At 52.4% G+C, this 25034-nt stretch overlaps 8 protein-coding genes across 8 annotated transcripts; 3 read left to right on the top strand and 5 right to left on the bottom strand.

The window, feature by feature from the left end:
* Positions 1-2547: 2547 nt before the first annotated feature.
* Positions 2548-4399, bottom strand: AYO20_01966 (hypothetical protein; the record flags this gene model as incomplete). Its single annotated transcript, XM_022640272.1, has 4 exons — positions 2548-2780; positions 3188-3624; positions 3682-4250; positions 4301-4399. 4 exons carry the CDS (start codon positions 4397-4399, stop codon positions 2548-2550), a joined length of 1338 nt encoding a protein of 445 aa, XP_022503772.1.
* A 2149-nt stretch (positions 4400-6548) lies between these two features.
* Positions 6549-8063, bottom strand: AYO20_01965 (hypothetical protein; the record flags this gene model as incomplete). The annotated part of the gene is made up of 2 exons (XM_022640271.1): positions 6549-7791; positions 7864-8063. The coding sequence occupies 2 exons, from the start codon at positions 8061-8063 to the stop codon at positions 6549-6551; spliced, it is 1443 nt and encodes a 480-aa protein (XP_022503771.1).
* A 1294-nt stretch (positions 8064-9357) lies between these two features.
* AYO20_01964 (hypothetical protein) lies at positions 9358-12025 on the bottom strand (the record flags this gene model as incomplete). The annotated part of the gene is made up of 4 exons (XM_022640270.1): positions 9358-10659; positions 10708-10919; positions 10973-11774; positions 11891-12025. The coding sequence occupies 4 exons, from the start codon at positions 12023-12025 to the stop codon at positions 9358-9360; spliced, it is 2451 nt and encodes an 816-aa protein (XP_022503770.1).
* A 1095-nt stretch (positions 12026-13120) lies between these two features.
* Positions 13121-15223, bottom strand: AYO20_01963 (hypothetical protein; the record flags this gene model as incomplete). The annotated part of the gene is made up of 2 exons (XM_022640269.1): positions 13121-14522; positions 14571-15223. 2 exons carry the CDS (start codon positions 15221-15223, stop codon positions 13121-13123), a joined length of 2055 nt encoding a protein of 684 aa, XP_022503769.1.
* A 609-nt stretch (positions 15224-15832) lies between these two features.
* On the bottom strand, positions 15833-16936 carry AYO20_01962 (hypothetical protein; the record flags this gene model as incomplete). The annotated part of the gene is made up of 1 exon (XM_022640268.1): positions 15833-16936. The coding sequence occupies one exon, from the start codon at positions 16934-16936 to the stop codon at positions 15833-15835; it is 1104 nt and encodes a 367-aa protein (XP_022503768.1).
* Positions 16937-17205: 269 nt separating this feature from the next.
* Positions 17206-18347, top strand: AYO20_01961 (hypothetical protein; the record flags this gene model as incomplete). The annotated part of the gene is made up of 3 exons (XM_022640267.1): positions 17206-17297; positions 17353-17469; positions 17519-18347. The coding sequence occupies 3 exons, from the start codon at positions 17206-17208 to the stop codon at positions 18345-18347; spliced, it is 1038 nt and encodes a 345-aa protein (XP_022503767.1).
* Positions 18348-19032: 685 nt separating this feature from the next.
* AYO20_01960 (hypothetical protein) lies at positions 19033-22011 on the top strand (the record flags this gene model as incomplete). Its single annotated transcript, XM_022640266.1, has 2 exons — positions 19033-19068; positions 19120-22011. The coding sequence occupies 2 exons, from the start codon at positions 19033-19035 to the stop codon at positions 22009-22011; spliced, it is 2928 nt and encodes a 975-aa protein (XP_022503766.1).
* A 1116-nt stretch (positions 22012-23127) lies between these two features.
* AYO20_01959 (hypothetical protein) lies at positions 23128-24390 on the top strand (the record flags this gene model as incomplete). Its single annotated transcript, XM_022640265.1, has 1 exon — positions 23128-24390. One exon carries the CDS (start codon positions 23128-23130, stop codon positions 24388-24390), a length of 1263 nt encoding a protein of 420 aa, XP_022503765.1.
* Between the last annotated feature and the right edge of the window lie 644 nt (positions 24391-25034).

Below are 25034 nucleotides of genomic sequence, written 5' to 3'. Positions count from 1 at the left end.
CTGGTCATGCTCGGGTAGGCGAAGGGCGGGTATATGGAGTACAAGTAGGGTTAGTGACCCTGTGACATTCCCGGTGGCTAACCAAGGCCATTGTGTATCAGAACGGCCAGGAATACGACCCATGCGATCCAACAAGATCTTCCCCTTTGTCTACCTCCCCACTCGGCTGCTTTTGTCTCCCTTTCCTTGCTGGGATTTCCTACGAGTATAGTACGACGAGGGGCTTCGGTTGGCATCCGACGAATCACGCCCATCAATTCCCGTCACTCCAAGCCAAATTTAGTAATGGGCTCGTGGATGTCCGTGCGTGGACGAGGGTGAGGGTCCGGTGGGATGGGGCCAGGACTTCCGGAGTCCAGGTATCAAAGGGAAGGAATGGCAAAAGGACAGACATTATCCTCCGACATGACCAGGCTCTGCTCAATCTCAATGTACGAGTACGACTTGCTCATCCTACCGAACCAGGAATCAGATCCCCTGGAGCTCCAGTGAGACAGGACAGAACCAGTACTTGCAAGGTATTCGGGTACTTTCAGGCGGATCGCCTCCCACACCCCGGCTCGGGTTGTATGAGTTCCCGTAACAACTTGCAGTGTCAGGCCTCCAGTACAGGGATGTCGCCTTTTCCGTGTTTAGTGCAAGGGAACGAACTGCTCGGACGAGAAGACCGGTGGCCATTCGATGCTTTGGGTCAAAAGACAATTGTCTTAATAACGCGAAGCACGCGCCGAGAAATTTCCGGGTCCAGCCTTCAGCCTTATGGTGAATGATCAACCATTTCGATCAGACTGACTCTGGTCATGGGCAGAGGGATCCAGTTACGAATTATACGAGCATGCACTTGGCCGTCGCACCATGTCTCTCAGAGTTGAGTAGCCGACTGGAGAACAGGGTTGGTTTGAAATTAGCTACCCTGGACATGGCAGTGAGCTCAAGAGGAAGAAATAAGGGAGGAAAAGGGTGAGGAAGGGAGAGAAAAAGACAAGGAGAGAAAGATATGTAAGAAGTTGATGGCCAGTACCACCGCCGCCGCCACCACCACCGCCGCAAATCCTCTCGTTCAACAGCTATTCCACCATCAGTTGCGTCTACCCCTCCTTCCCTCACTGGAGAAAGCATGGCCCTCCCTGTCAGTTGTAGCCAGATTATGCTCAACTCGTCGCCGACCCAGCCGTGTTGGGAGGCGGATGCCGCAAAGCAAGAAAGAGCATGGGTTGGGATGGAGATATTGCCAACGTCAAAGTTTGCATCAATTTTTCTCGCTTCCACAGACCTTACGATGCTGGAAACGACCTAGCACATGATCCCAGACGTGTGTTGTTCTATCCCAGAGTCCAGACGACCTCCCATGCTAGGTTCTCACGCCCTGTATGGCCATGAGTGATCGTGCTCAGCGAGATGTCGCCGATGACCCAGTCGAGTCCCAAGAAACGGAGCATTTGAGATGTCCCAACCACTTCGGCACTCATGGATCGACGAATCGGGCGAGTGACAAAGACGATCTGTTCTTCACTTTGGTAGCCATTGCTCGCTATATTCACCCGCTATTCTGTCTGAAAAGATGCCGATGTCGGGCTCCCCGTACAGACCGACGAAACAGCCAAGTCACACGATCAAACCTAATCCATGCGCTTCACTTTTCCAACTCTTGGGAAGAAAGAGCCTCAGCTGGACGATTCGCACATCGACAAAAGGCCGTGACTGCCAAGACCGACATGTGCTCTCGTATAGATTGAATCAAGAAGTCACACGTCCTGAAGCGGCCCGACAGGGCGTCCGGTAGATCGATGGAGAGAGTGACGCATGAACAGACAGACAAACTAACTAACCAACTAACAGAGGACATCTGTCTGTCTGAACATCATTCCAATCAACCGACGAAAAGGGCGATTGACAAACAGTCTAGCTCCCCCCTTCGATCTTTCTTCTCTCTCTCTCTCACTCCAACAAGCACCCTTGGACGTTCATTCTGGTGATGATACAGCGCCCGCCTACCCGCGTCCGAGAGCGGCAAATATGCTTGCCTGTCTGTATGGATGTATAGATGGATGTCGTGCATACGGGACAAACTCGCAAGAGGGAATAGGTTGCTGAATCCCAAGGACGGGTGACATTGGGACAACGTGGGGGACGTCTGGTTTGTGGCTCTGACTCTGGCTCTGGTGAAGCAAACATTGGCTCACTCAGAACGCCGGCAGTCAATTCCCAGGACCGGCCATCCATGCTTGTTGTACCCAAGAAAGACAAGAGGCGCAAATGATATGTTTCCGCTTCCGCACTACCCAAGACGAGTGACGACATATTCGCAGGTCGAGAAAAGAAATCAAATTTGCACCACAGGGGAACCTTGATATATTCCAATATCCAATATATGCAGCAGACCCTTGGAGGGAAGACCTTGGTCTTTACCAGCCCGTTCACGCCATTATATGCCCTCAACCATGAATGCTTCTTTATGACCAACGCGTGGAACAACAAGGACACAGATGCGGCGCTCCTATAAAACCATGTCTGAAGAAAACAAGAGCCAGCAGCAGCACGGCCATTTCAGGCTCTGATCCCTCCCAGAATCCCCAGAAACCCATGGGTTCCACCGGCAGTAACGAGGAGTATGGGTTGTTCACGCCAACTGCTGATAAATCGCGGTCGGTCTTCAGCCATTGGTGCCCTTTGACCTGGAAGGCTCGGGGTTTGTTGCAGAAACGTGGGAACAGTGAGGATGCCGATGCTGTAGGATCGTTCCGGAGTGGTGAGGGATGATTTGCACAGGCTTGACATGTCTGCGTGGTCATAGCCGCATTTGGGAGATTCACCGGCATCTCCATGCATCTACCTTCTTTTCTTTCCTTTTCCTCCACAAGACTTCCACCCTTCTCTCCAGATGCCTCCCACCATATCCAACAGTAAATGCCCAATCCTCCTAAATATTCTGGTTGTTACACCCTCGCATAGAAATCAGACCTCTGCTTTTTCTGAGATTCCCAAAACAAAAACCACACGGGCAATTTCCAAATTCCCTATGGCTCGTCCTCGTTTTTTACAGCTTGATATTGGTTATTTCTCCTCTTCAGTCTATCCCCCGTGGTGGGCGTGGGTTTATCCACTCTCAATACCCAACAAAGTATATCCTCGGCCGGCAACAAGAACATCCAAACTCTATTGCAACAGAAACTCAGAGTAGTCGTACACATGGCAACCACGGCGTCCAACCAATAGTGATTCGCGGTGGCGACGATAACGGTCAAGACCAACAAAGGATAGCAGATGCCGGCGATAAGAAAGAAGATCTGGGAATAGAAGGGTTTGCGTGGTTCACTCCGCTGGGCGCGCCGGAACACGCCCGAGTGGTAGAGAAAGGTACTCCCAACACAGAAGGCGTACGTGAAATGCAAAGAAGGCATGGCAGCCAGTTGGTTGACATAGTTGCCACCCACCCAAACCGACTCGGCGTTCGCTTGACGGACCGTATCGTGAAAGCCGTATTCCTCGGGCAACAGACGCGGTGGCATGCATGGGAAGAAGGTGAAGATTGCGAAAGCGGCAAAATTGCCCAGAGTCATGGTCCGGCGCACGGTGGCGAAAGCCGAGTGTGTGGGAGCAGCATAATAATACCACGAGAGAAACCTGAGTCAAGTTAGTGGGCTGGCAAGAAGGGCGACTTGGAAGATGTGGACAACATACGCAACGGTACCCGGAATATGAACAAGTGAATAAATGCGGTTTAAAAATGTCATGGCGGTCAAATGACCACCTAAGAACCAAGCTTGGAAGTCATTCTCCCTGATGGGAAAGAGAAAGCTCAGCCAGGATTTATGCTCGATGTCCAGGATAAGGATGGCATGGTCTTGGGCCAGCTGCCAAAGACCATCATCTGCGGAAAACAGAACTTGAGCCACAGCCTTGGTCAGGGTGTAGAAGAGCAAGTTCAGGATCCAGTAAAACATTTCGATCAGGAAGGGGAACTTGGCCAACACTCTCGAGTGCCAGTTGTCGGCGAACCTGGACGAATTCGGGGTCTGGACGACAAGACCACAGCAATTTCGCTTCTTGGGTGGATACTTGGACGAGGTGAACACATCCGAATCAGAGGTGAGAGACTCAGAGTCGGTGAAGCCATCGGGAGACGAGCCTTGGGAATTATTGTGGGGGAGTAGAGAGCGTGTAGGTGAACGGCCCCGGTCAGAGCGAAATATGCGGAAGTTGTGTCTCCGATTAAAATAAAGCGAAGCAGTCATGATACTGACGACAATCTGGAGGGGAGTTAGCAAGAAAGGAATTCACAAAAAGGGGTTGCACGGACAATTGGTTCCATCCAGGTATGGGAAGCGAACTGGGCGCCACCCATGTCAGGCTGCGCTGCATCAGCGGCCGCGGTGACATTGAAGGGTATAGAAGCCATTGTTGTTCTCGCCGAAACAAGTCGAAATCGAGGTGAGTTATAGAAGACGAGGTCTAGGTCATGGATTTAGACGGCCGTTACAAAAAGTGAGAGCCAAAACAAGGTGTCGCGTGTCCGCTTGGAGAAGGTCACGTGCGGGACAAAGGTCGAGCGCGATTTGTGTTGAGCAAATGTTGTTGACGTCCGGGTATCAAGGGCACCGCAAAAGGAGGGGACTGAACAGGTATGGCTGTTATAGGAGGGTACTCGAGAGTATATTAGGCCAGCATAAAGTCTGGGGGCGGAGGCTGAGTAGCGAAAAGTCGAGAATTGACGGCCACAGGCAGAAGGCAATTCGAGAGGTATCGTTAGGGGGAGTCCGAAACGGTTGACCAAGGGTTAGAGAAACCTTGGATGAAAGGGTGGGGGAGGGAGAAAAGATGAGTAGGGATAAAGAAGATCCAGGTGTGTGAGAAGAAAAAAGGACAAGAAAAGGATCGACAAGGAGGAGAAAACTGGGAAGGGGGGAAGTGTGGATGATGAGGGAGGATGATGTGAGTGTATGCGAGAGAGAAAAAGTAGTGGTGAAAAGAGAGAGTGTGTGTGTCCGTATTGCGTATGAGGCCGAAAGGTACGAGAAGAGGCAAGTGAGAATGGAAGTTGGAGAGAGAAAAGGGAAAGAGATCAGACAGTCAGTCAGTTACGCAGTGGTGGAGAGAGACTGAGAGTGTTGAGGCCCGTAACTAGCAACTTAGTAGGAGCAGTAATTAACAGGAGTGCACCTGCCTTGCCTACAAGTGCTTGCCTACCTACTAGGTAAAACTCACAAAACACACACGTCATGGTCATAATACAACGCATCCACCGCAATTCGTCAACCCCCGACAAAATGTTTGACTTTCCTTTTCCCATCTTTCTCCTGCGGCGAAACAACAAAGAGGGCTGAGTTGCAGTTGGGCCGGGCCAGGAGGCTCCTTTCAGCCTAGCAAGACCATCAGGGGGCCCAGTAGTTGATTTTGATTTCTCCTGAAGAACCACCTGTAGCCAACTGCCCAATAATACCTGGGCGTCTACCTTGTACGCTGGCTTGACCCAGATAAAAAAGTGGGAAAGTGGACAAGTGGACATGTGGACACATGGGTATTACGAGTGCCAGTACGAGGTCCAAGTACCTAGTGAGGCATGGAAAGGGGGATCAAACCTGCCCTGTGCCCCCCCATCGTTTAGGCGCCCCTTAGCCCCTGCACTACCTGCAATCATCAGCAGGCACACAAGCACCGCCTGGGTGCCACCCGTCACTTACGGAGCACGATAGTCAGCATCGCCTGCGCCCCAAGTGGCGCCCAGGTGGAAAGGAGGGATATTGGCAGTGGCCAGTTAAGCCAGTGAGGCCGCCCCGAACCTCGTAGATTTTTCCCACTGGAGCCGCTTCTCGCACAAGCACGGAACTCGCCAGTATCCCGAACTCTTTGCATAAAGACAATCACATCTCGAATGAACGGCACTTGCACATGGTAAAGAGAAAGTTTACATGGCGAGTATCTATCTCTGCGTCAACCCTGCACCGAATATGCACGACTTAACATGCCTTCAACGCTCAGCCCTCCATCAGCCCTCCTCAGCCTCCTCAGCCCTCAAATACCGCGAGTACGCGTACTCAGTACCTCGTACAGGTACGAATGAATAATGCGTGACGAATAACAACCCAAGCCTCCTTTGACAATAGCCGCCGCATCTCGTATTCGCCTAGCTGATTCATGGCTTCACCGACTATCCTCAGCACGGAAGTACCTCGTCTGCTCACCATGCAGATTGCTTTGACCGGTGGTACTGTGGACCCTGTCTAGTCAGCAGCATCCCTCATCCTAGCTCATCTGAAACCGGCCGGCATTAATCTGCTGTTGTCTGGCCTTTTACTCGATTCCACCTCTTCATGCGAGCTCACGGGTCACCCCATCACGGATCAGATCCACACGGCAACAAAGCCAATCTTCAATCCACCTTCTCATTAAATACTGGCTTTCTGCCAATCATGATTGTCGTGTCTCTAACTCGTGGTAACATGTCCAAGTACATGAGAAATGCTCTAAGAGATGCGAACATGGAGAGATAAAAAGAAAAGGACAAGATGGAAATAAGACCAAGCCATCCCTCGAACTTCCTCCCCGACTCAAGCCGCCGTCACGTCGGCCGATACAAACCGTCGCACGTCGCGGTACTTGCCCTTGGACCCCTTGTTGCCGCCTATCTTTCGAGGACTGGCCATGCCTGAACTTCCAATGCCCCGCATGATCATCGGCAGCGCGTCCAGCACCTGTTTGTTGCCCTCAAAGTAGTGGTTAACAAACCCTCCAGCGAGGAGCCTTCGAATTGCGTGCAGCCGCATCAGCTTCCACCATTTGTCCACTCGCATTTCACCTTCCCGATGTACTCGAACCACCATCTTAGAGGCATTATTGGACTGGAGCCCTAGCCGGGGGTCCTGCACCGTCATGGCAATGCTGGCAAACGATTGGTGCAATGCCTTCTTGTCTCGTCGATGCATCGACTTGGTACTGAGCGACGCGAGCGCCGTCACCTTGTCTAATACTTCGTGCGTGTTATGGTATGGGTTATACCGTTTGACGAGGTAGGATCGCATGTGAGACCGGTCGTTGGGCAGTTCGTCTTCAGGTATCTCCTCGTCCGACGACGATGATTCGTCGTCTTCCTCGCGGGGTGTGTAGCATTTCTCGTACATCAAGGCAATGTTCTCGCCCGCCGATACTTGGACTTTGGCATCATCTGCATCCAGCTGGTCGAGGAATGTTGCCACCGCATCCTCCGACTCTTGCTCGAGATCTTCCACCTGAGTGGCCAAGAACCCGTATGTATTTAGGGCGGCCGTGACAACCTCAGCACTGTCATCGGCATCAACAAACGCACCATCACTCGACGCAATTTCCAATAAGAAAGTCATCACGTCCAAGATCTCTTCTTCATCCGCGCCTCCAAACGAAACGCAGATCCCAATCGAATAGATTGCCGCAGCTTTAACGGCAGTAGACCGAGAGTCGGAAATACTTCGTTTCAAGGACGCCGCAACCGTTTCGTAGAGGTTGCTATCAGCGAATGTGATGGCAGTAAGTGCCATGGCTCTAAGGGCCAATGTCGTCTCCTTCTCGCTCGTTTCCGCTTTGATGCTTCGGCTGAACGCGTTAACGAGGTCTTGAACACGACCGTATAGAACCTCGGCAAGATAGTGCGATGTCAAGCATTTGACATATGTAGCCAGCGCATCTTCCCTGCTCTTGTTATTGCTCCCTTTACGGTCGAGCAGCTGCGAGATGACATCGCTCAATTCTTGTCGAGCCACGTCCGAGGTCTGCTCATTGATATCGTCGGTTTCGAGGAGAGCATCGATCGAATTGATACTGTGCATCACCAGAATTAGCCCACTTCTTCTAGCGCGCAAGGCAGCGCGAGGAATCGTGATAAGGATTCACCTCTGTGTAGTATCATCACTGAGATTGCCCTTATCCAAATCTTCGTCGTCTGAGACGTCTCTGCTCTGGACCCGAGAAGCACTACGCGAGTTGGGTGCCGAATTGCCACGCGAACTTCCTCTTGACGACTGCTTGGATTTGGCCTTGTTGGAGACGGTCTTGCCACTCTCAAGGGCTCTTCGGCGCAAGTCTTCATGCATGTTGCACAGTCTGAAGCTGATTCCAATGAGAAATATTGGGAAAGAATGGTGATAATAATAGGTATGGCCCGTGTGGCAAAACCGGAATTAGTCGATCTTCTTGGATGAATCTGCAAACGGCCGACCAGAGGTCGAGTACTGGTCACCCTTTGGGTCTCGAGGCTCGGTATTTCGACAGATGATGTGGAGGGAGTCGTTGAATTTCCATGTGGGAGGAGTTGACGTTGAATATAACGGGGAAATAAAAAAGGTCCTCGCGGGGGGTCAGGCAGAAGCCCACAGCAAAACCAGATGTTTAAAAAGGACAGCGCAGTCTGAGAAGCGGTGACAAAAGTGAAAGGCAACCGGAGAAAGTGTGGAGGGAGGGAGTTTTGACACGGGACTTGGGACTGGGATTGGGCCACAGGTTCACCCACTTGGCAGACACGGTGCGATTTGGAAGCTGCGGGGGTGGCACCCAAGTGGTTCCCAGGTGGTGACCCTGCGACCCTGCGACCTGCGGACCTTGGGGCAAACGCAACGGACAAGAGGACCTTGCCAGCACATGCCAACAAGCCTGCCTGTCACTATACCGATGAAGTACCTAGGCAGTTGTTTACCTGAGGAGGTAGGAGTCGCTAGAGAACCAAGTCAGCCACTGACGACTGACACTACCAACTCCGGTTTAACCCGCCATCCCCTCCTCCAAAGTCGACTCGGCTGATCAGCATGACTACCACCTCGCCTCCTCGTTCTCGTAGGCCGTTGACCAGTACCGAGTCCTGTGGGAGCGCACAACTACCCACAATGCCGAAGCTACCAGTCCTGTCCTTCCCATTACTATTATGACGACACGCCCTATCTGCCTTGTTAGTGCCCTTTCGCCTTGGAGTCACCAGATGTCACACATACCTCCAACGTCTCACTCCCATTTCTTGGTCGCTGCAATCGAGTGCACGTAATTCCCACTGCTGCAGGGACATATTGCATACTATTCGAGAACGAATTTCTGCTCAAAGCGGACGAGAGCTGTTGGCTGGTTGTGTGGTAATTCTGCCTTGGTCACTAAGAGAAAGAGAGAAAAGATTGAAGTACTTTGACAATCCCCGTAGGCACTCCCTCGATCACGCCCTAACTCAGCCTGATCCAAAAAAGCCCACCTAATCCGGCTCGCGTATTCCTTGATAGTCTTGACTTTGCTTTCATTCTGTGCCCAGTAAAAGGTGTAGCTCCCATCCTGCGCATTGCACTCCTGTGGGTGTAGCTCCGTGTACACTCCATATTTTCAGAAGCACCGTGCCTGTGTCCACTTTGTTCACTTGGCCGCGTATGTTTGTCCGTTCATCACCAAGTCCTCATCACTGGCGTCCAAAATGTCGTACTCTTCATCCGTCAAGAATCCTTCTTCATCGCTGTCAGACTCCCCGAGCTCGAGGCTCTCAACGTCCTCGAGAAGTTCGTGCTCTTCTGTCTTGAGAGTAGGCTCCATCACGGCCGCCGGGGCTTCTTCGACCTGCGTTCCACGAACATCATGCACGCTTGAGATAGGGGACTCCTTCTCCAGCTTAGGGAAGATCATGGTCGAGCTATCTTGCGACTGGTTGTCGTCCTGGCATGGCTCACTGACCGTCTCGATGGTGACAGGAGGAGCAGGCAAGATATGCGAGCGGACAGGCAGCTCGACAGGAGTCGAGCGAACCTCGATGTCAACCCAGAGCTTGTGGCCAAATGGAACACCTCCCGGAGTCTTAAGACGCCAGTAAGAAATGGCTCGTCCCTCACGAATTGGAGACTTCAAGAGGACAGTAAAGACTGCCGTTGTACCAGGCTCGACAGGATGCCCCAAGACGTTGCTGCGATTGGCGATGGTCATCGCACTTATGCTGGATGGGTGCAGGACATCGAGATTACGCATGTCATCACCTCCAATGTAGTAGACAGCACAGCCGGCGGGCCAAGCATCAGGACCTGGGTTGCGGAGGGTCCAGGATTGGGAGACGAAATGGTTGGGAGCAACTTTCGTGCCGTCTGGGGTCGAATCTGTAACGTACCAGGCCTGCAGATCGCGATTGTCAGGTTTCACCGAAGTCGCGACATTCGCCGTAGCGATCTCAGCCTTTGGGGTGGCCTCAACAGGGTCCACTTCCGCGACAGTCTGGACTTGAGTCGCAGCGTTGGCGGAGGTAGATCGAGTAGTCTCGGTGGCAGCGTTCTTCGCAGCCGGTCGGTCACCCAGTTGGGCAACCTTTTCACCGTGCTCATTCTCTTGTTGAGTACTGATCGACACATGTCGGATCGGCAGCTTAATCTTGATCAAAGGATGAGATGGATTATGGCCGTTGCTGGGAAAAGCTTCGCAGTTTGCGCAGAAGTCGGTATCGTGACAGACGACACACTTGTACCGGTCACCAGTGATGTACCGCTTGGAGGACGTGCAAAGTGGTCCATCACAATAAATGCCACGATGAGACGGCTTAGAAGTGCGCAACGTCTTGATAGGCACATAGATAGGCACGAAGCGGTGCAAGGGGTGTTTGGTGCCGGCAGATCCAATACAAGAGGAGCAATAGTCGAAGTCTGGGCAAGACAGGCATTTGTGTCGGACACCGTATATCGCCTAGACAGAGAGTCAGCTCCCGAAGTGGAGCAGTAGAGAAGGACTTACCTTATCACAGCCATCACAGATAGCGTCATGGCGAACCCCGCGTCCTGGGCGGCACAGAGTTGTGATATTCACATTGTCTTTCACTCTTTCGGACTCCCGTGCCTCAAAGGCATGGGATGGATCATGCCCGTGTAGCCCGTCCTGGAAACAAGCGAAGCAGAGATCGTAATCAGGACATTCCTGGCAAGTGACACATTCACCGGCGGACATTCCTAAGAGGTCGTCAATACTGGATGTACCAAAGGCTTTTCGGGTATGGACTCACGGAAAATGCATGAGTTGCAAGTGAGTTCCGTATCATCACGTTCCGGGCTAATTGGTGTGGTCAGTTCACTAGAGGAGTCGGCCGCTACCCTGGACAACTTCTTGGGGGCCAGGGTTTCGGTAATACTGGGAATGATAACCCCATTACGAAGGGTTCGCTTGAGCAACCAGTGCTCGTCCCCATTACAGGTGAATCCTGCGTCAACGCAAGCCTTGCAGAGATCAAAGTCGCCACCTTCACAGATACCGCAGTGATAGTGTTCACTGGGGACAGGCATGCCACAGTTGTTGCAATCGATTGCGTACGACGTGGCAGGGAAGTCGTTGGTGGAAGGAAGAGGCAAACTGCATATGTCGCTTGGATGACCCTGAGGGGGGTTGACAGCCTGGTCCATGCTTGAAGTATTGACGTCGAGATCAAAGGCTCCCGGAATGGCACATTTGGGAGAGTATTGGCATGTCTTTTGGAACGCCTTAAAGGACGGAGGGGCCACACTGTTGCTAACTGGCTGGGAGAGAACAGTCTCGAGGAAGTTGCTCCTCGGTTCAACTTGGGAGTCAGCAACGTCCTTTAACGCGAACTTGCTCTGGGCCATATGAATGTCTTGTGGGAGATCGTCTCTTGCAGCTTTGCCGTCAACGGTAGCCCTCAATCGTAGCTTGAGCTTCGCTTTTGCCGCCCGATAGAGCTGCTTGTAGATGGCAGGATCGTTACTATCAAGGGTGATGTATCTTGCCTGTGAATCGGAGAATCGGTCGAATCGAACGTCTTGCTCCGGGGGAATGGCAAGCAGAGATCGAAGCTGCAGATATAAGAACCGTTAGCTCTCTGGTCACCAAGGCGTCATGGCCCAAGGGAGGGCTGAGGCACAGCCGAGGATGATTCAATTCTCAGGCTGACACCGATGGATCTACGCACCTTTTGTGGAAGCACGTTGGCAGTGAGTTCTCGCAGGGCAAGTTTGAATCTTCTGTTTGTCCCGTCGATGATGACCTTGACGGTAATGAGGGTATCGGGGCCAACAGGACCTGTGTGAGGATGAAGGGTAGCCATGGTGGTTGAGAAGGCAACGCTGGATTAGGCGGTGTCAGGTTGGTTTGACCGTAGCACCCTGCGGGCAGGTTGCAAAGAGTCGGTCAGATCGGCGGTGCGAGGAACCTCAACAAGCAGCGGACATGAAGAGTGTATATCTCTTCCGTTCTACAGGAAACAGAGAGGGATGGAGAAGAGGACGCAAGAGAGGTCAAGGTGATGGGTGGGAGGTGGTTAAACACAGCAGGCCTTCGAGAGGAGATGACGGGTGCAAGTGGAAAGCTCGCAGCCTGGCAGAGGCAATCAATCACCACTCAACCCTCCAAGGCGGGGAATCTCGACCTGTCGGACCTCACTCCACTAGTGCACGTGACTCCACTGAACAGGCAGCACCAAATCACAATTCAATGCCAAAGGTCACTTACGGCAAGGAGGATGTCCGGCTTGCACCCGCGATTCGTGGCCGACACTTTCTGCTACAGATTCAACATTCCTCACCGGTTACATTGCTCTGGTGCTATTCTGCTAGTACGAGCCTTGTCAAAACTCTCGGCCAAGGCAGATTGGGGCTCAGATGACCTTTGCCTCTGTCAAGTATCAAGCGCAGCCCATTAACCTGAGCTTTCAAACCTCTTTTCATCCTCCCTGACAAAAAGAAACCTCGCCTCCCATCGACGGAACTACCTTTCGTTGATCCCTCAGACACGAGGTCAATCGCTGACAAAGCTAGTCCTGGTGAATCTTCGAAATCCCTCTACATGATTGCCACTAATAATTCCACAAGCGCATCAACCTGCAGCTTTCGAGCTTTTGCACTCCCTTCTTTGACTTTGAGCTCACTCTTGCAAAGAGTCTAACAATCATCAACAAGGTCTCCTTTTTTAACCACGAGATATAATGTACATGAAGAATATGGTCAAGGATATCTCGAAGCCATGATGGAAGAAAACAGAGGAGAAAAGTCTCCAGGGTATTCCCCTTTGACAGCCGACGAACCGAGCTTCACTTCCCCCAAACACAAGAGTGCTCCGTACTCCATTACCCGCTGAAAAGGGAAACTAAAGAGTCAAGATATAAGGAAATCAACAAAGACATAGAGAATCCGTAAACCACAAATCAGCCAGATTGCGCGGGGTAGAACATGCCGCCAGGGGCAGAAGAGTAGTAATAGGGAGCCTGGGTCGGCATTCCATTGGTCAAGGGCATCATGTTTCCATTTGGGGCAATTGGGAATTGTTGCATTGTCCCCTGAGGATCATGGGCGAACATTGTCGGGTTGTAGTAGTAGACCATGCCGTTGGACTCGTGCGCAAGCATGTTGCTTTCCGTAGGTCCTGTCACAGACATGTAGCTCATCGGGTGCGATTGCGATCCAGGCACAAAGCTCGGTGCCAGTGCTGGGCCTGTCATTGGAACTCCAAAAGCGCTTGTACCAGGAACTGGAGGGTAGAAAACGGCTCCGTTGCTGTAAGGTGGCCCAAAATACGCAGCGCCTCCCATGGCTGGATATGGCTGGAAGCCCGGCGCGAAGACCCCTCCTTCCGGTATCTGCGAGAGAGGCGTCATTCCAGCCATCCCAGGGACTGCCGGTGGACCAGGTTGAGCTATTGCCTTGTCTTCCGCATATAAGCTGGCCATTTGGGCGGGGACTTGCTGGTGGAACGGTATTTCTTGTTGCTGTTGAGGAGCTTTGAAATGAAAAGTGGCGGGCGATTCAATGTGTGCCACGGAGACGGTTTTCTGGGGGCGAGGTTGATGCATAGGAATGGCTGCGTTGTGGCTCCCATACATTGCAGGTGCTTGCATTTGTGTTGGTGTAGCATTCATAGCAATCTGACCATTCACTACCGGCATCCCAGTTCTCGAGAGTGATGGTGTTGGAGCTCCGGATGGCATGCGGACTACAGGCCGACTGGTTTCATTTCCAGTTGCTGGAGGGCGAGAAATAACCGATTCGGCGGGAGATCTGATGCCATCTCGCAAGGTGGACGCCCCCATAGAAGATTTCCGGCTCATGGCAACACTTGGAGTATAGCCTCCATATATGCTCGGTCTGCGGCTTCCTTGGAAGCTACCTCTACCGCGGCCGCGCGAATATCCCGGTTGATTGGGACGGAGAGCCCGTGGGATGAAGATGAAGGACCGATCTGCGCTAGGAAAGACGTATCGTGGTGACGCACCTGGGATTGAGATGCGTACAGGCTTGTCCCTTCTCAGCGGAGGACGATGTTGAGGGAGCAAAACATGGTGCTTCTTAACGACGTTCGGTACAAGGGTTTTGGCATCCATGCCGGGAAATGATATTTGGACGTTGACGTTTCCCAAAATCGATGTGAACGAAAACGATCTGTTCGGAGCTGTTGAAGCAACTTTAGTTTTGCCCTGTTCCTTCTCCATGTCAACAGGGGCAGCAGTCGGTGTGGCTGAATGCTGCAACGACTTCGTCTTGTTTTCGTGCTGTTCATGGAGATCATGTGCCCAAGGCTTATCAGTCGGTTCAGTGAGACCAATTCCTCGTCTACATACATCAGTAAACGCAACAGGCATCTCGTTTTGTTTTACTTACCCTGAGCTTATTGCAGGGCCATAAGCCCGACCTCTGCCTCGCCCAAGAGGTCTGGTGTTTGGTCCAATCGACGACGAGTTCCGGTCGTCATGGAGGAAAAAGCCCCCTCTGGTGGGCACGAATGCGGGATTTGCATCTCTTTGGCGAATGTACTCTTGATGCTCCCTGCGAGCACGCTGAGCTGGAGTTTCTTGTCGAAAATCCCTCGAACCTGAAGGAGGAGGAGGAGGAGGAGCAGCAGGAGCAACGACCTCTGCGCCACCAGCACTCGTCGAAGCAGGCAGGCTGTCAAAGTGCAGCTGTTCGGTCTGTTGTGACTGCTGAGCTTCACTCAACCCATGTAACATCGCTTCAGTATCAGCCGAGTGCCCAAAAGTAGCCTTAGGCTTTGAAGAATCCTCATGAGAGACCATAGCAGCGCGGTCCTCCTGATCCTGCGTTGTTGCGCCTGTTGTAGCTTGCTGCGCCGGCTCTCGCTCGTCTCCACTAGACTCGCTTCCTTCAAATTCTCCTTCCTCCTCAGCGTTGGTAACCGCGGAGCCCTCGCTCAGAGAATCATCCTCAAAATCACCGAGGACAGATCCTTCTTCCTCTCCTTCATCTTGTCGCCGCCGTCTGCTCGCGAGCAGATTTTTCCGTCGAGGTGCGGGCATGATTGTAGTGATTCCGGACCTGACTTGAGATTCTTGGAACGGAGCGATTCGAGACGCGAGGTAAATGAGATTTAGGAGATTTGAGGATGAATCATTCTCGGTTGTCGAGCACTGAAGTCTCGACTCGATGGAGGTTGGACGACGGCGCTTTTTTGGGCAAAGAACATTTACAGAATTCTGACATCCATCCCAAGGTTGCGCGGATGAAAACAGAGATAGAAAAGCTGATAGATCAAGTCGAATTCGGAGGTCTTCGAGATTTTTAGGCCAGTGACAATGAATCAGTGCGCGGTCGAGGAGGCACAGGATGCCCTTGCATTCACCAGCAAATGTGTCTTTTGACCGGAGGCGAGACTTGAAGTCGCCTCGGGCATAGCTACTAGCCTCGATCAGGCCGTTGCCCCAGGTTTTCGTCATGGCAAGGGTCAGCCTGGAAAGGTGCCTAACTGGCTGGGGCCTAGCTCGCCTAAAGAGGCCCCTAAGGAATGAACACCGGCCCGCTGCCAGTTGAGCTCCCATTCCATCACTCCATATATCTCGTGCCCCCGTAAATGATCGAATGATGCCGCCTGTTAACGTCCCTAGTTTGTATATGTGAGGCAACCATCGTTATTCAAAGACAGTTCGCTGGCCTTTACTTTCGATGATTGCACCCGTCAGTCTCTGTACAGTCTCCTCTGAATATTTGCCTTGCGTCTTGCTGGGATCCGTCTTCTTCTTGCCATACATGGGTTCGATCTTCGCCTCCTCATCGTTCACCTCCGTGATCCCACTATCTTCTCTAGAATCTCCCTCACCAGATGCCGCCTTCTTCGCCGATTTACCAAACCTCTTCTCGTATCGAGTCGCCTTGTCTTCAGCATACTCCATCCTTAACTTGCGGCCGTGAAGTCTCTGAAGCAAGATCTTGCTTCTCGACGATTTCGACTCCGCGGTCGAGTCCCCTGCACCATCTCCTCGCTCAACCCACCCTCGCATAGCCTTTTCTGCAGATCCTATCTGTTCGAAGTCGATCCATGCGAACCCTTTGCACTTTCCTGAATCTTCAAACGTGGCCATGTGCGTATGGACGATGGGACCACATACTCCAAAATGCGCTTCCAGATCCTCTACCGTGGTGTTGAAATCCAGGTTGCCAACAAAGATTCTCTTACTTGGTGGCCGAGCCTGCTTCTCGACCTGGTCTTTTCTCTGCTCTGGTCTACCCTCGAAATTCTTCGCATTTTTGATCAACACGCGGCGGCCGCCTAGAACAGATTCGCTAAGGTTCAGTGCGATGTCGATGCATTCTTGGTCTGAAAAATCAATGTAGGCAAACCCTTTGTTCTGTGCTCTGCCAAACTTTGGCGGTCCTTGAGGCAGATGTATCCTGGTTATCTGATCTTGTCCGATTACATTCGTGGGATTGGAGGTCAAAAACTTCGTGAGGTCGTCCTTCGTAATACCAAAAGAAAGGTTCCCGATCCAAATCCCGTATGCAGAGCGAATAGACTCTTTGTGAGGTGCATCTTGTGTTCCGGTGAATTGTTCTGTGTTCTTTACTTCTGACGAGGACTTGGTGGCATCAGACACTTTTGCTTTCTTTGCTTTGCGAAGAGCCTTCTTGGAAGGAGGTTCGGGCGCCTCCACATCTATCTCGATCTCTGCGGTGTCTGCATTTCGTTTGCGGTTGTTGGGTTGCGATGTTTCTGTTTCTAGCTCCGTAGTACTCATTGTGGACACCTGGTTTCGTTGGAGACTAGAAAACTGGCATAACACAAGACGAATAAATGTACAGTATGTCTTTGTAGGTTTTAAAATTTCCTAGTGAACTTTTCCTCACCCATCCAATAGTCCGCAGAAGGGCTCCGCCGATAATTAACCCCCAAAACGCGCTTGACTTCTTTTCCTCACCCTGCATCCTCATCGCAACTCTCCCTCTTAAGTCAGTTGCAACCTCTATCACGGTACCTTGACAAGCTAGCGCATACGCGTCGAAAATCATGTCTTCGATAGAACCGACAGATGACCATGTCCCGGGGGAGCAAGCCGCAGTCTTGTCCGATCAGCCTCCGTCCTCCAGGAAATCGTACAGGTATCTGTCAAGCAAAACATGGTGCTTGATCGCGTGTTCTGACAGCCACGTACAGACGCAAATACCGCAAAATCATGGTGACGTTTGAGGAGAAGATGAGGGAAGGCAACACGCTGTTCAAAGAAGAGCAGAGGATAATGGATATATCCCTAAGGCTGGCTGAACAGACAGAGTAAGGCAACTGATGCAGTATGCTGTTCGCTCACTGACCCCTGAACCAGCCAACTCCTTCAGCTTCTTGTTGAACTCAACTCCTGCCCCCAGGTGCCTCAACGGTTACGCTACGATCTCCGGCCTCCCAGCGAGAGTCATTCAATCGAAGAAACTGCAACACCCACTATCTCTGAAGAAGACGGACACTTGGATCTCAGGAGAGCGAGAAGACAATTGCAAGCTGGGGAAGTCTCTCTAGCCGGATATAGAGAAATCGAAGCTGCCCTCCTCAAGACCCGAGAATTTGCACCAAGCCGTTCGTACGCTTCACTGCTGTCGATTGCGCCTCCAACTGGTCAATCAGCGGACAAACTTGAGCCTGGCAATCCTGTGTCTGCCTGCTTATTGTCGACGAAACAAGAAGAGCAATATTTGCAAGGCTTGGATGCATTCCTCGAGGGGACGGCGACTAATCCCAGGCCACATGTTGCTCATAGCCTAGGGAGTCGAAGTGCAGAGAAGACAACAGAGCGTGAACGAGAAGCGCAGCTGAGGAACCCGGTGTCTGTCTACAACTGGCTTCGCAAGCATCAACCTCAGGTGTTCCTTCAGGACCATGAGGCCACCACAGAGAAGACGCCGCGAGCCACGGGTTCACGGAGTTCTATGCGCAGATCGGCAAACAAAGAGGCACTCAAACAGGAGCAGGATTATTACGATGAAGACGGTTTCGCTTTGGACCATGGATCATCGTCGAGAGCAAAGAGGAAGCGAGACGCTGATGGGGGATATCGACCCAAGGGAGGCAGTTCCAGAAGCGCCAAGCGCAGAAAAGAAACGAAGGAGGATTCAGTTCGAACCAAGCGCTCGAAGAAGTTGTCAGTGGACGCCAGATAGGCCCACGTAACGGCCACACGCTGATGGTCAGATCCTGTCCTGATAGGCAGCCGCCTCGAATGAGACTTGACGAGCTTTTCATGTAGCAGAACATCCCAATCTTTCCACGTGGTATTGGAGTTGGATGATTTTTGCCTCGCCTTTTCTTTTAGCGCCCCTTGTTGATAGTAAGAATTGATCATGAGGAGACCTCTGAGTCGTTGGTGGCTGGCTGGGGACTCCCCAAGGCCGCAGCATGCCGGCAATACGAGGTGATGATTGACGGTTCAAATTATGGTGCCTCGTAAATGGGATTATGCTGTGTTTATGTCAGATCGCCCGCGCAGCAGAAATGCCGCTGATCAGTATTCTCGGCAACTTATCACATCCTCCTCCGAAAGACGACTAGGAGACCAGACGGCCAACTTCTTTCCTGGGACTTCAGACGCACGAGTAGTTATACCTAGACTATCGAGCAAATAACACTGAACGAGCGGAACGGAATAGGCCTCTTTTTTCGGTGCTGCGCAGAAACAAAGCCAGATCAGCAACTTCCCCTGACGCTTGGATGCAACCAGAGCGGCGTCGATAAGGGAGACAGCATTGTGCACCTACCCTCGACAATATATCGCTAGCACGTATACGATCATGACCTGAGCAGTCCCTCGTCGAAGATTTTCGAGGGATTTGTCATTACCTTTTCCCTATGGCTGGCCTCGAGCAGATCGAGGTGCATTCCAGGGTGCGCTTCCCAACTGCTACGTGTCATATGGATTTCTGATATCAGGCTTAGAACTACCTGGTGCGCTGGGTCAATGTCAAACAAGAGCATACTATCTCCTGGACGGTTCAACCTCACAAGAAATCCATCAATCTCGGCCTATTCAAGCACCCCGGACCGCTCTCGAACCTGCATTCCGCTTCCTCTACCTCCTTAGCACCTCCTTCTCCCGTCAATGCACCAGTCGATGAGGACAAAGATAAATCAGAAACGCAGTCCACCGCAATCGAGAAGCTGACGAGCATTGGGTTGAAAGTGGTGCGATGGATAGGCAAATGTGAAGCCGACAAGGTGTCGCAAGGAAAACACGATGTCCGTCTCGGTGAGGGAGGGAACTATGCCTTGGTCTTCGACAACACATTCTCCAAGAACATCTCTAAGACGGCGACAACCTTCCTCCTCACCTATCCCACTGTGTGTCAATCGCAGATTCAGTTCGGGGCGCAATTGCACCACCCACAGTCAATGGCTACCGCCATGGCCATCGCCAACACTTCATCCCAGCTATTCAAAAGAAGTCCTAAACTAAAAGCTAGGGACAAAGAATCCGTCGACTCCCTGAGACAGGCTTCTATTAGCCAGTCTGCAGGAGGCAGCATTGGTCCAGTTTCGGAGGAAACAAAGCTTGCAGAAGACTCTACATCGATCCATACTGGGGTATTGCAGAAATTGAGGCGCAAAAAGCATCAGGGGTATGCACGGAGGTTTTTTTGCCTAGACTACACCTCTTCAACTCTGTCCTACTACCGCGACCGTAACTCTTCGGCTCTACGAGGTGCCATTCCCCTTTCTCTTGCTGCCATTGCAGCCAACAGCAAAACCCGGGAGATCTCGATCGATTCCGGGGCCGAACTCTGGCATCTGAAGGCCAACAACGACGCAGATTTTGAAGCATGGAAGCAGGCTTTGGAGACCGCCACCCGACTCATGCTAGAGGCCAAGTCGCCAGTCGACAACCTACGCCTGGATACAAGCGAGCGCCACGAGGGCGAAAAGTCCACATTTGAGGATCAAGAATGGGCGAGGCTGGAGACTCTGCTCAGCAGAATTTCAGGCACTCGGGATGCCGTACGCCGATTGTGTTTAGATACATTGGCTCAACCAGTGCCACTACCTTCACCGAAACTCGGCGCGACTTCTACCAGTACCACGCCTACAGAGGGGCCAAATGGAGATGACTACTTCAGGCAAGACGAGAGACGGCCATTTTGGAAGCGCAAGGTCAGTATGACTAACACCCAGGCCAACATCTTCAAGCGCAGTGTTTCCGCCCAGCTCGCTGTTCCGCTGCCGGGCGTTGAGCCGATCCTGCGCAATGGGACGCCGCCACCGCCTCCTTCGGCGCCTTCCACGTCGCGGCCAGTCATCCATCATGAGGAAAGCATGTATGACCATTGCCGAGCGTTACTCCATGATCTAGACGCGGTAGTCAGCGAGTTTTCTCTATTGATCGCGGAGAGCAAAGTCCGGCGTACGACTCCCCCAAAGTCGGCGGTTTCACGACTAAGCCTCCAGACCGTTGACTCGCAGGAGTATTTTGACGCAGAAGACCATCGACATGTGCTCGATATCCACAGCGATACAGATCACGAGGCTGAAACAGCTGAGGAAGACGGAGGCTCCGCAACCAGCAGCGACGTTGGCGAAGACTCGATTCCTGGACTGAGGCGCCGATCAGGAAGCGTGTCTTCCTATCTTCCTCCTCGAGCGAGGTCTTTAGCCCCGCTGCCGTTGGATCCAGTTCCTCGACGGGACAACATAGCAGCGCCAACGATTATGCCGCCGAGTCTGATAGGCTTCCTTCGAAAGAATGTGGGCAAAGACTTGTCGACGATTTCGATGCCCGTGTCGGCCAACGAACCCTTATCCCTGTTGCAGCGTGCAGCGGAGCAACTGGAATACTCACAGTTGCTGGATAGCGCGATCCGCTGCAGTGACGGGTTTGAGCGACTGATGTATGTGGCAGCATTTGCCATCTCATCACTGTCGAATGCGCGAGTCAAGGAACGATCTATCCGCAAGCCGTTCAACCCGATGCTTGGCGAGACGTTTGAGCTGGTGCGCGAAGACCGTGGCTTCCGCTTGATTTCGGAGAAGGTGTCGCATCGTCCTGTGCAGCTTGCACTGCACGCTGAGTCGGAGCATTGGACCTTCACACAGTCACCTATGCCGTCGCAAAAGTTCTGGGGCAAGTCATCGGAGATCATCAACGAAGGGAAGGCCCGACTGGTGCTTCACAGCACGGGCGAAGCATTCAGCTGGTCGGCGGCTACGTGCTTCCTACGCAACATCATCGCGGGGGAGAAATACGTCGAACCTACTGGGACCATGACCATTTACAATGAGTCTGCTGGTCACAAGGCGGTGGTGTCATTCAAAGCCAAAGGCATGTTCTCGGGTCGCAGCGAAGACGTCGAAGTGCAAACCATCGACGCGCAGGGCCAGGAATTGTCTATGGGCTTGAGCGGGACATGGACCAACTCACTGCAGCTGAAAGAGCCGGGCAAACTGGGCCAGCGGTCCACCATCTGGTCCGTGGGCCCGTTGGTGGAGAATGCGCCTAAGCATTACGGCATGACGCTCTTTGCGGCTCAGCTAAATGAAGTGACGCCGGTGGAACGAGGAAAGCTACCGCCCACCGATAGTCGTCTCCGACCCGACCAGGTGGCATTGGAAAACGGAGACCACGAGACGGCGGAACACCTGAAGAATCAGCTGGAGGAGGCACAACGGGCACGGAGGAGGGAGATGGAAGAGAGCGGCGAAGAGTGGAAACCGCGGTGGTTCTCGAGGGTGGAACTGGGCGACGAGGTAGTGTGGAGGTTACGGACGGGCAAAGAGGGATACTGGGAGGAACGAAGTCGGGGAGAATGGACAGGGGTGGTGCCGGTGCTACAAGTATAGACAGTCCGGCGGGGAAAGGCTCGAGAGCTATCTATAGAGTGTACACCAAGTACTGACAACGGAGTATTGTTCTCCGGGGGTATCACTGGAGGTACGAGGTACCCGATACCACACTGTGAACACCCAGTGTACCTACAGTAGTACTTACTGAGGACTGGATATCTTCAACAACTTTTTGACGGAGGAGGTTGGGAATTAGCTACTCGTACTCGTTTGTGGCTCCCTTGGTGGCCCCTCCTTGGCCCTATCTCAATCCAATAACAGAGCCTACGGCCCCACGTTCTCCAGGGACGAATCCGAGTAGTGCTGGTGGTGCTTAGCATTTGATTAGTCCGATGAACACGAGGGAGGTAGATACAGCATCCACTACTTTCTTTTTTAAAACGAAGCCTTGATGTCACTGTAGCACGAAACCAAGGTTCATCTCTAAGACTCTAAGTTTTTCATCATGGTTCTAAGAATTCCTACTAATCTCATCCCGATAACCCGCTGCAATTCGTATCGTTCGGTTCCTGTTTCTGTTTCCGCTTCCGCTGTGACCCGCAACACTCCCTCAATATCTCTCGTGTCTCTGACCTCAAACCCCTCCAAATCCATTTTCCCCAGATTCCCAAAGGACTTTCTACAACCCCTTTCATTCCTTATCTTTTCCCGGATAGTGCTACCTTTGCTGCTGCCCTTGAGTTCTGCGTTGGTTTACTATTCTTCTGGTACATTTCTATTCTGTCGATTGATCCTATCCATACCCAAAAATAAAGCGCGCATCCGGAAGCATTGAGTCTCTTGAGCCTCACACCACCATTCTCACTCTCGCCTACATATCCACAATCCTATCGAGAAATGGACATTTAGCGTCGCCCTGACCCATGGTCCTGGGACGTTCCGCCCTTTCGCATCCAACACTGGCCACAGAATAGACAGCAATTTCTCCTTCCTGTCTCCCAAGTCAAAATGAGCCTCTTTACCTCCTCGCTACCACTGCTGCCACTCGATCTCTGATCTATATACGAACCACCTACTGATCCAACGGTCGCCGCAGTCGTTCGGACGACAGAACAAACTAAAGAGAGGGGGGATATGGCCATTACCCGACGACCGTCTGCGCTTCATCGAACCATGAGTACTCCTCCCACCACTCCAAAGACTGCGCCGAACGCCGAGTCCAAGCTCCCACATACTTATGCGAGCACTTCGGTCCTGACTCCGCCCACCTCTCCCCGCCAGAGTCGATCTTCTTCCAATATCTCGGAACTTACGACGCCCATTTCCGTGCCGGTCATTCAATCTCCTCTGGGATCAGCTTTGAGGCACCAGGGGCCCAGACTCGACCTCATCGACACCGATACCGTCGCGCCGAGCATATCAACCGACGCAAGTGTTACTGCCTGCCCCTTTGACGTTGAAATCCTCAAGGACGAACGTGGCCGAGATGCTATCTTCGGCACCGGCGCCTGGAGCACCGTCTACAAAGCCACCACACACGCCAAATCGAGAACCATGTCAGGTTCTTTGACACCGCCGCTCTCGCCGACATTTGCCACACCTATCCTAGTAGCACTCAAGAAGCCCGCACGTCGAGACGCAATTCCCATTCTGAAAAGCGAGGCTAAACTCCTCACTTACCTCCGAGCCATCCCGAGCAGCGATAAGTGCGTTGTTCCCTTCTACGGCACCGTCGATGAAACCTCTCTTGTTCTCGAGGCCATTCCGTTCAGTCTCGAGGACCATATCCGACAATGTGCAGCTAGGGCTACCCAGAACTTGTCCACTTGGACTATGACAGAGCCGGTCCTCGGCAGCGAAGCAAAATGGTTTCATCTGGCACGCCAACTCATTTCGGCTCTTGCGTGGTTGCACAATGATGCACGAGTTGTCCACGGCGACATCAAGCCTGGCAACATCCTCCTAACTCGCGTCCAAGGATCAGGAGTCGACGTAACCTTTCAGCCCGTGTTCGCCGACTTCTCGTCGGCCCAACGGCTGGATACCGAAGACACCACGCCGAATACGCTGTCGGCCGTTACAAGAGAGTATACTGCGCCCGAGCTTCTCAACTCCAAAGTTCTCCGCGATCCAACGTCCACGGCCACGCCTGCTTCGGACGTCTTCTCCATGGCAATCACCTTGTTGGTGGCAGCCACAGGGCAACTACTGGTCTACCCGGGATCAGTGTTCCAGCGACAGGCCATGGCCACTCAAGGTTGGATGGTTTTGAACTACGCCAGGAATGGTGAACAAGGTTCAAGATTACCCAAATTTGGGCTTGTGGAGAGAGTGTTAGAAAGGGCAGTCCTGAAGGCGGATTTGGGAAGAGTCAGCGCACAGGAATGGTTGGGTATTGTTGACACCATCGCACAAGGGGATCCTGCGAAACTGTGAACCCTAAATACGAGGCGTGTTGACACAATGGCGTATTGCTTGGGAATACGAGCTCCAAGCCGGATTGCAGCTTGGCAAGATTCCTTGGAGAAATGGTGACATGTTTATTTGAGGGTTAGCTCACCTACGTCTGGGACGGCTTGAGTGGTCATGAGGAGACCATCTGTTTTGACTAGGACCATGGCTTGGACAGGAAAATGTATCAGGTATGTTATGCCAAAAAAAGGGCTTGGGGATCATGTAACCTACGGGATTTAGGCATGTATTTCGACTATGGAAGAGGTTGTCTACATTGGATTGTTGCATCTCTAGACTGCCACATGGAATTAATGTATATGAGTGAACCAAAGATCCTTCAACATGTACTGTATTGAGATGTTCCTCCACCTCACCCTGGCTATGATACGAGCCTCACACGTGACCGTATTTCAGGCAGCCTTGCCAAGCTACAAAGCTGCCAATATGCCAAGTCCCACCGATGACCTCATTGACCCGGCAAACTCCGCCCACCCATTGTATATCAACTGGAGACTCATTTTCGTGACCACGAATACTTGGGCTTCAGTGGATGGAACAGCTTTCCAGGTCGGCCATCCTCTCTGTTCTGCCGCTATCATAGGCCCTGCCTCTGTCTGCCTCTGCCC

The sequence above is a fragment of the Fonsecaea nubica genome, assembly GCF_001646965.1.
Source record: "Fonsecaea nubica strain CBS 269.64 chromosome Unknown Scaff8, whole genome shotgun sequence".
Classification (NCBI taxonomy): Eukaryota; Fungi; Ascomycota; class Eurotiomycetes; order Chaetothyriales; family Herpotrichiellaceae; genus Fonsecaea; species Fonsecaea nubica.
This window is presented reverse-complemented; position numbering and strand designations above follow the sequence as displayed.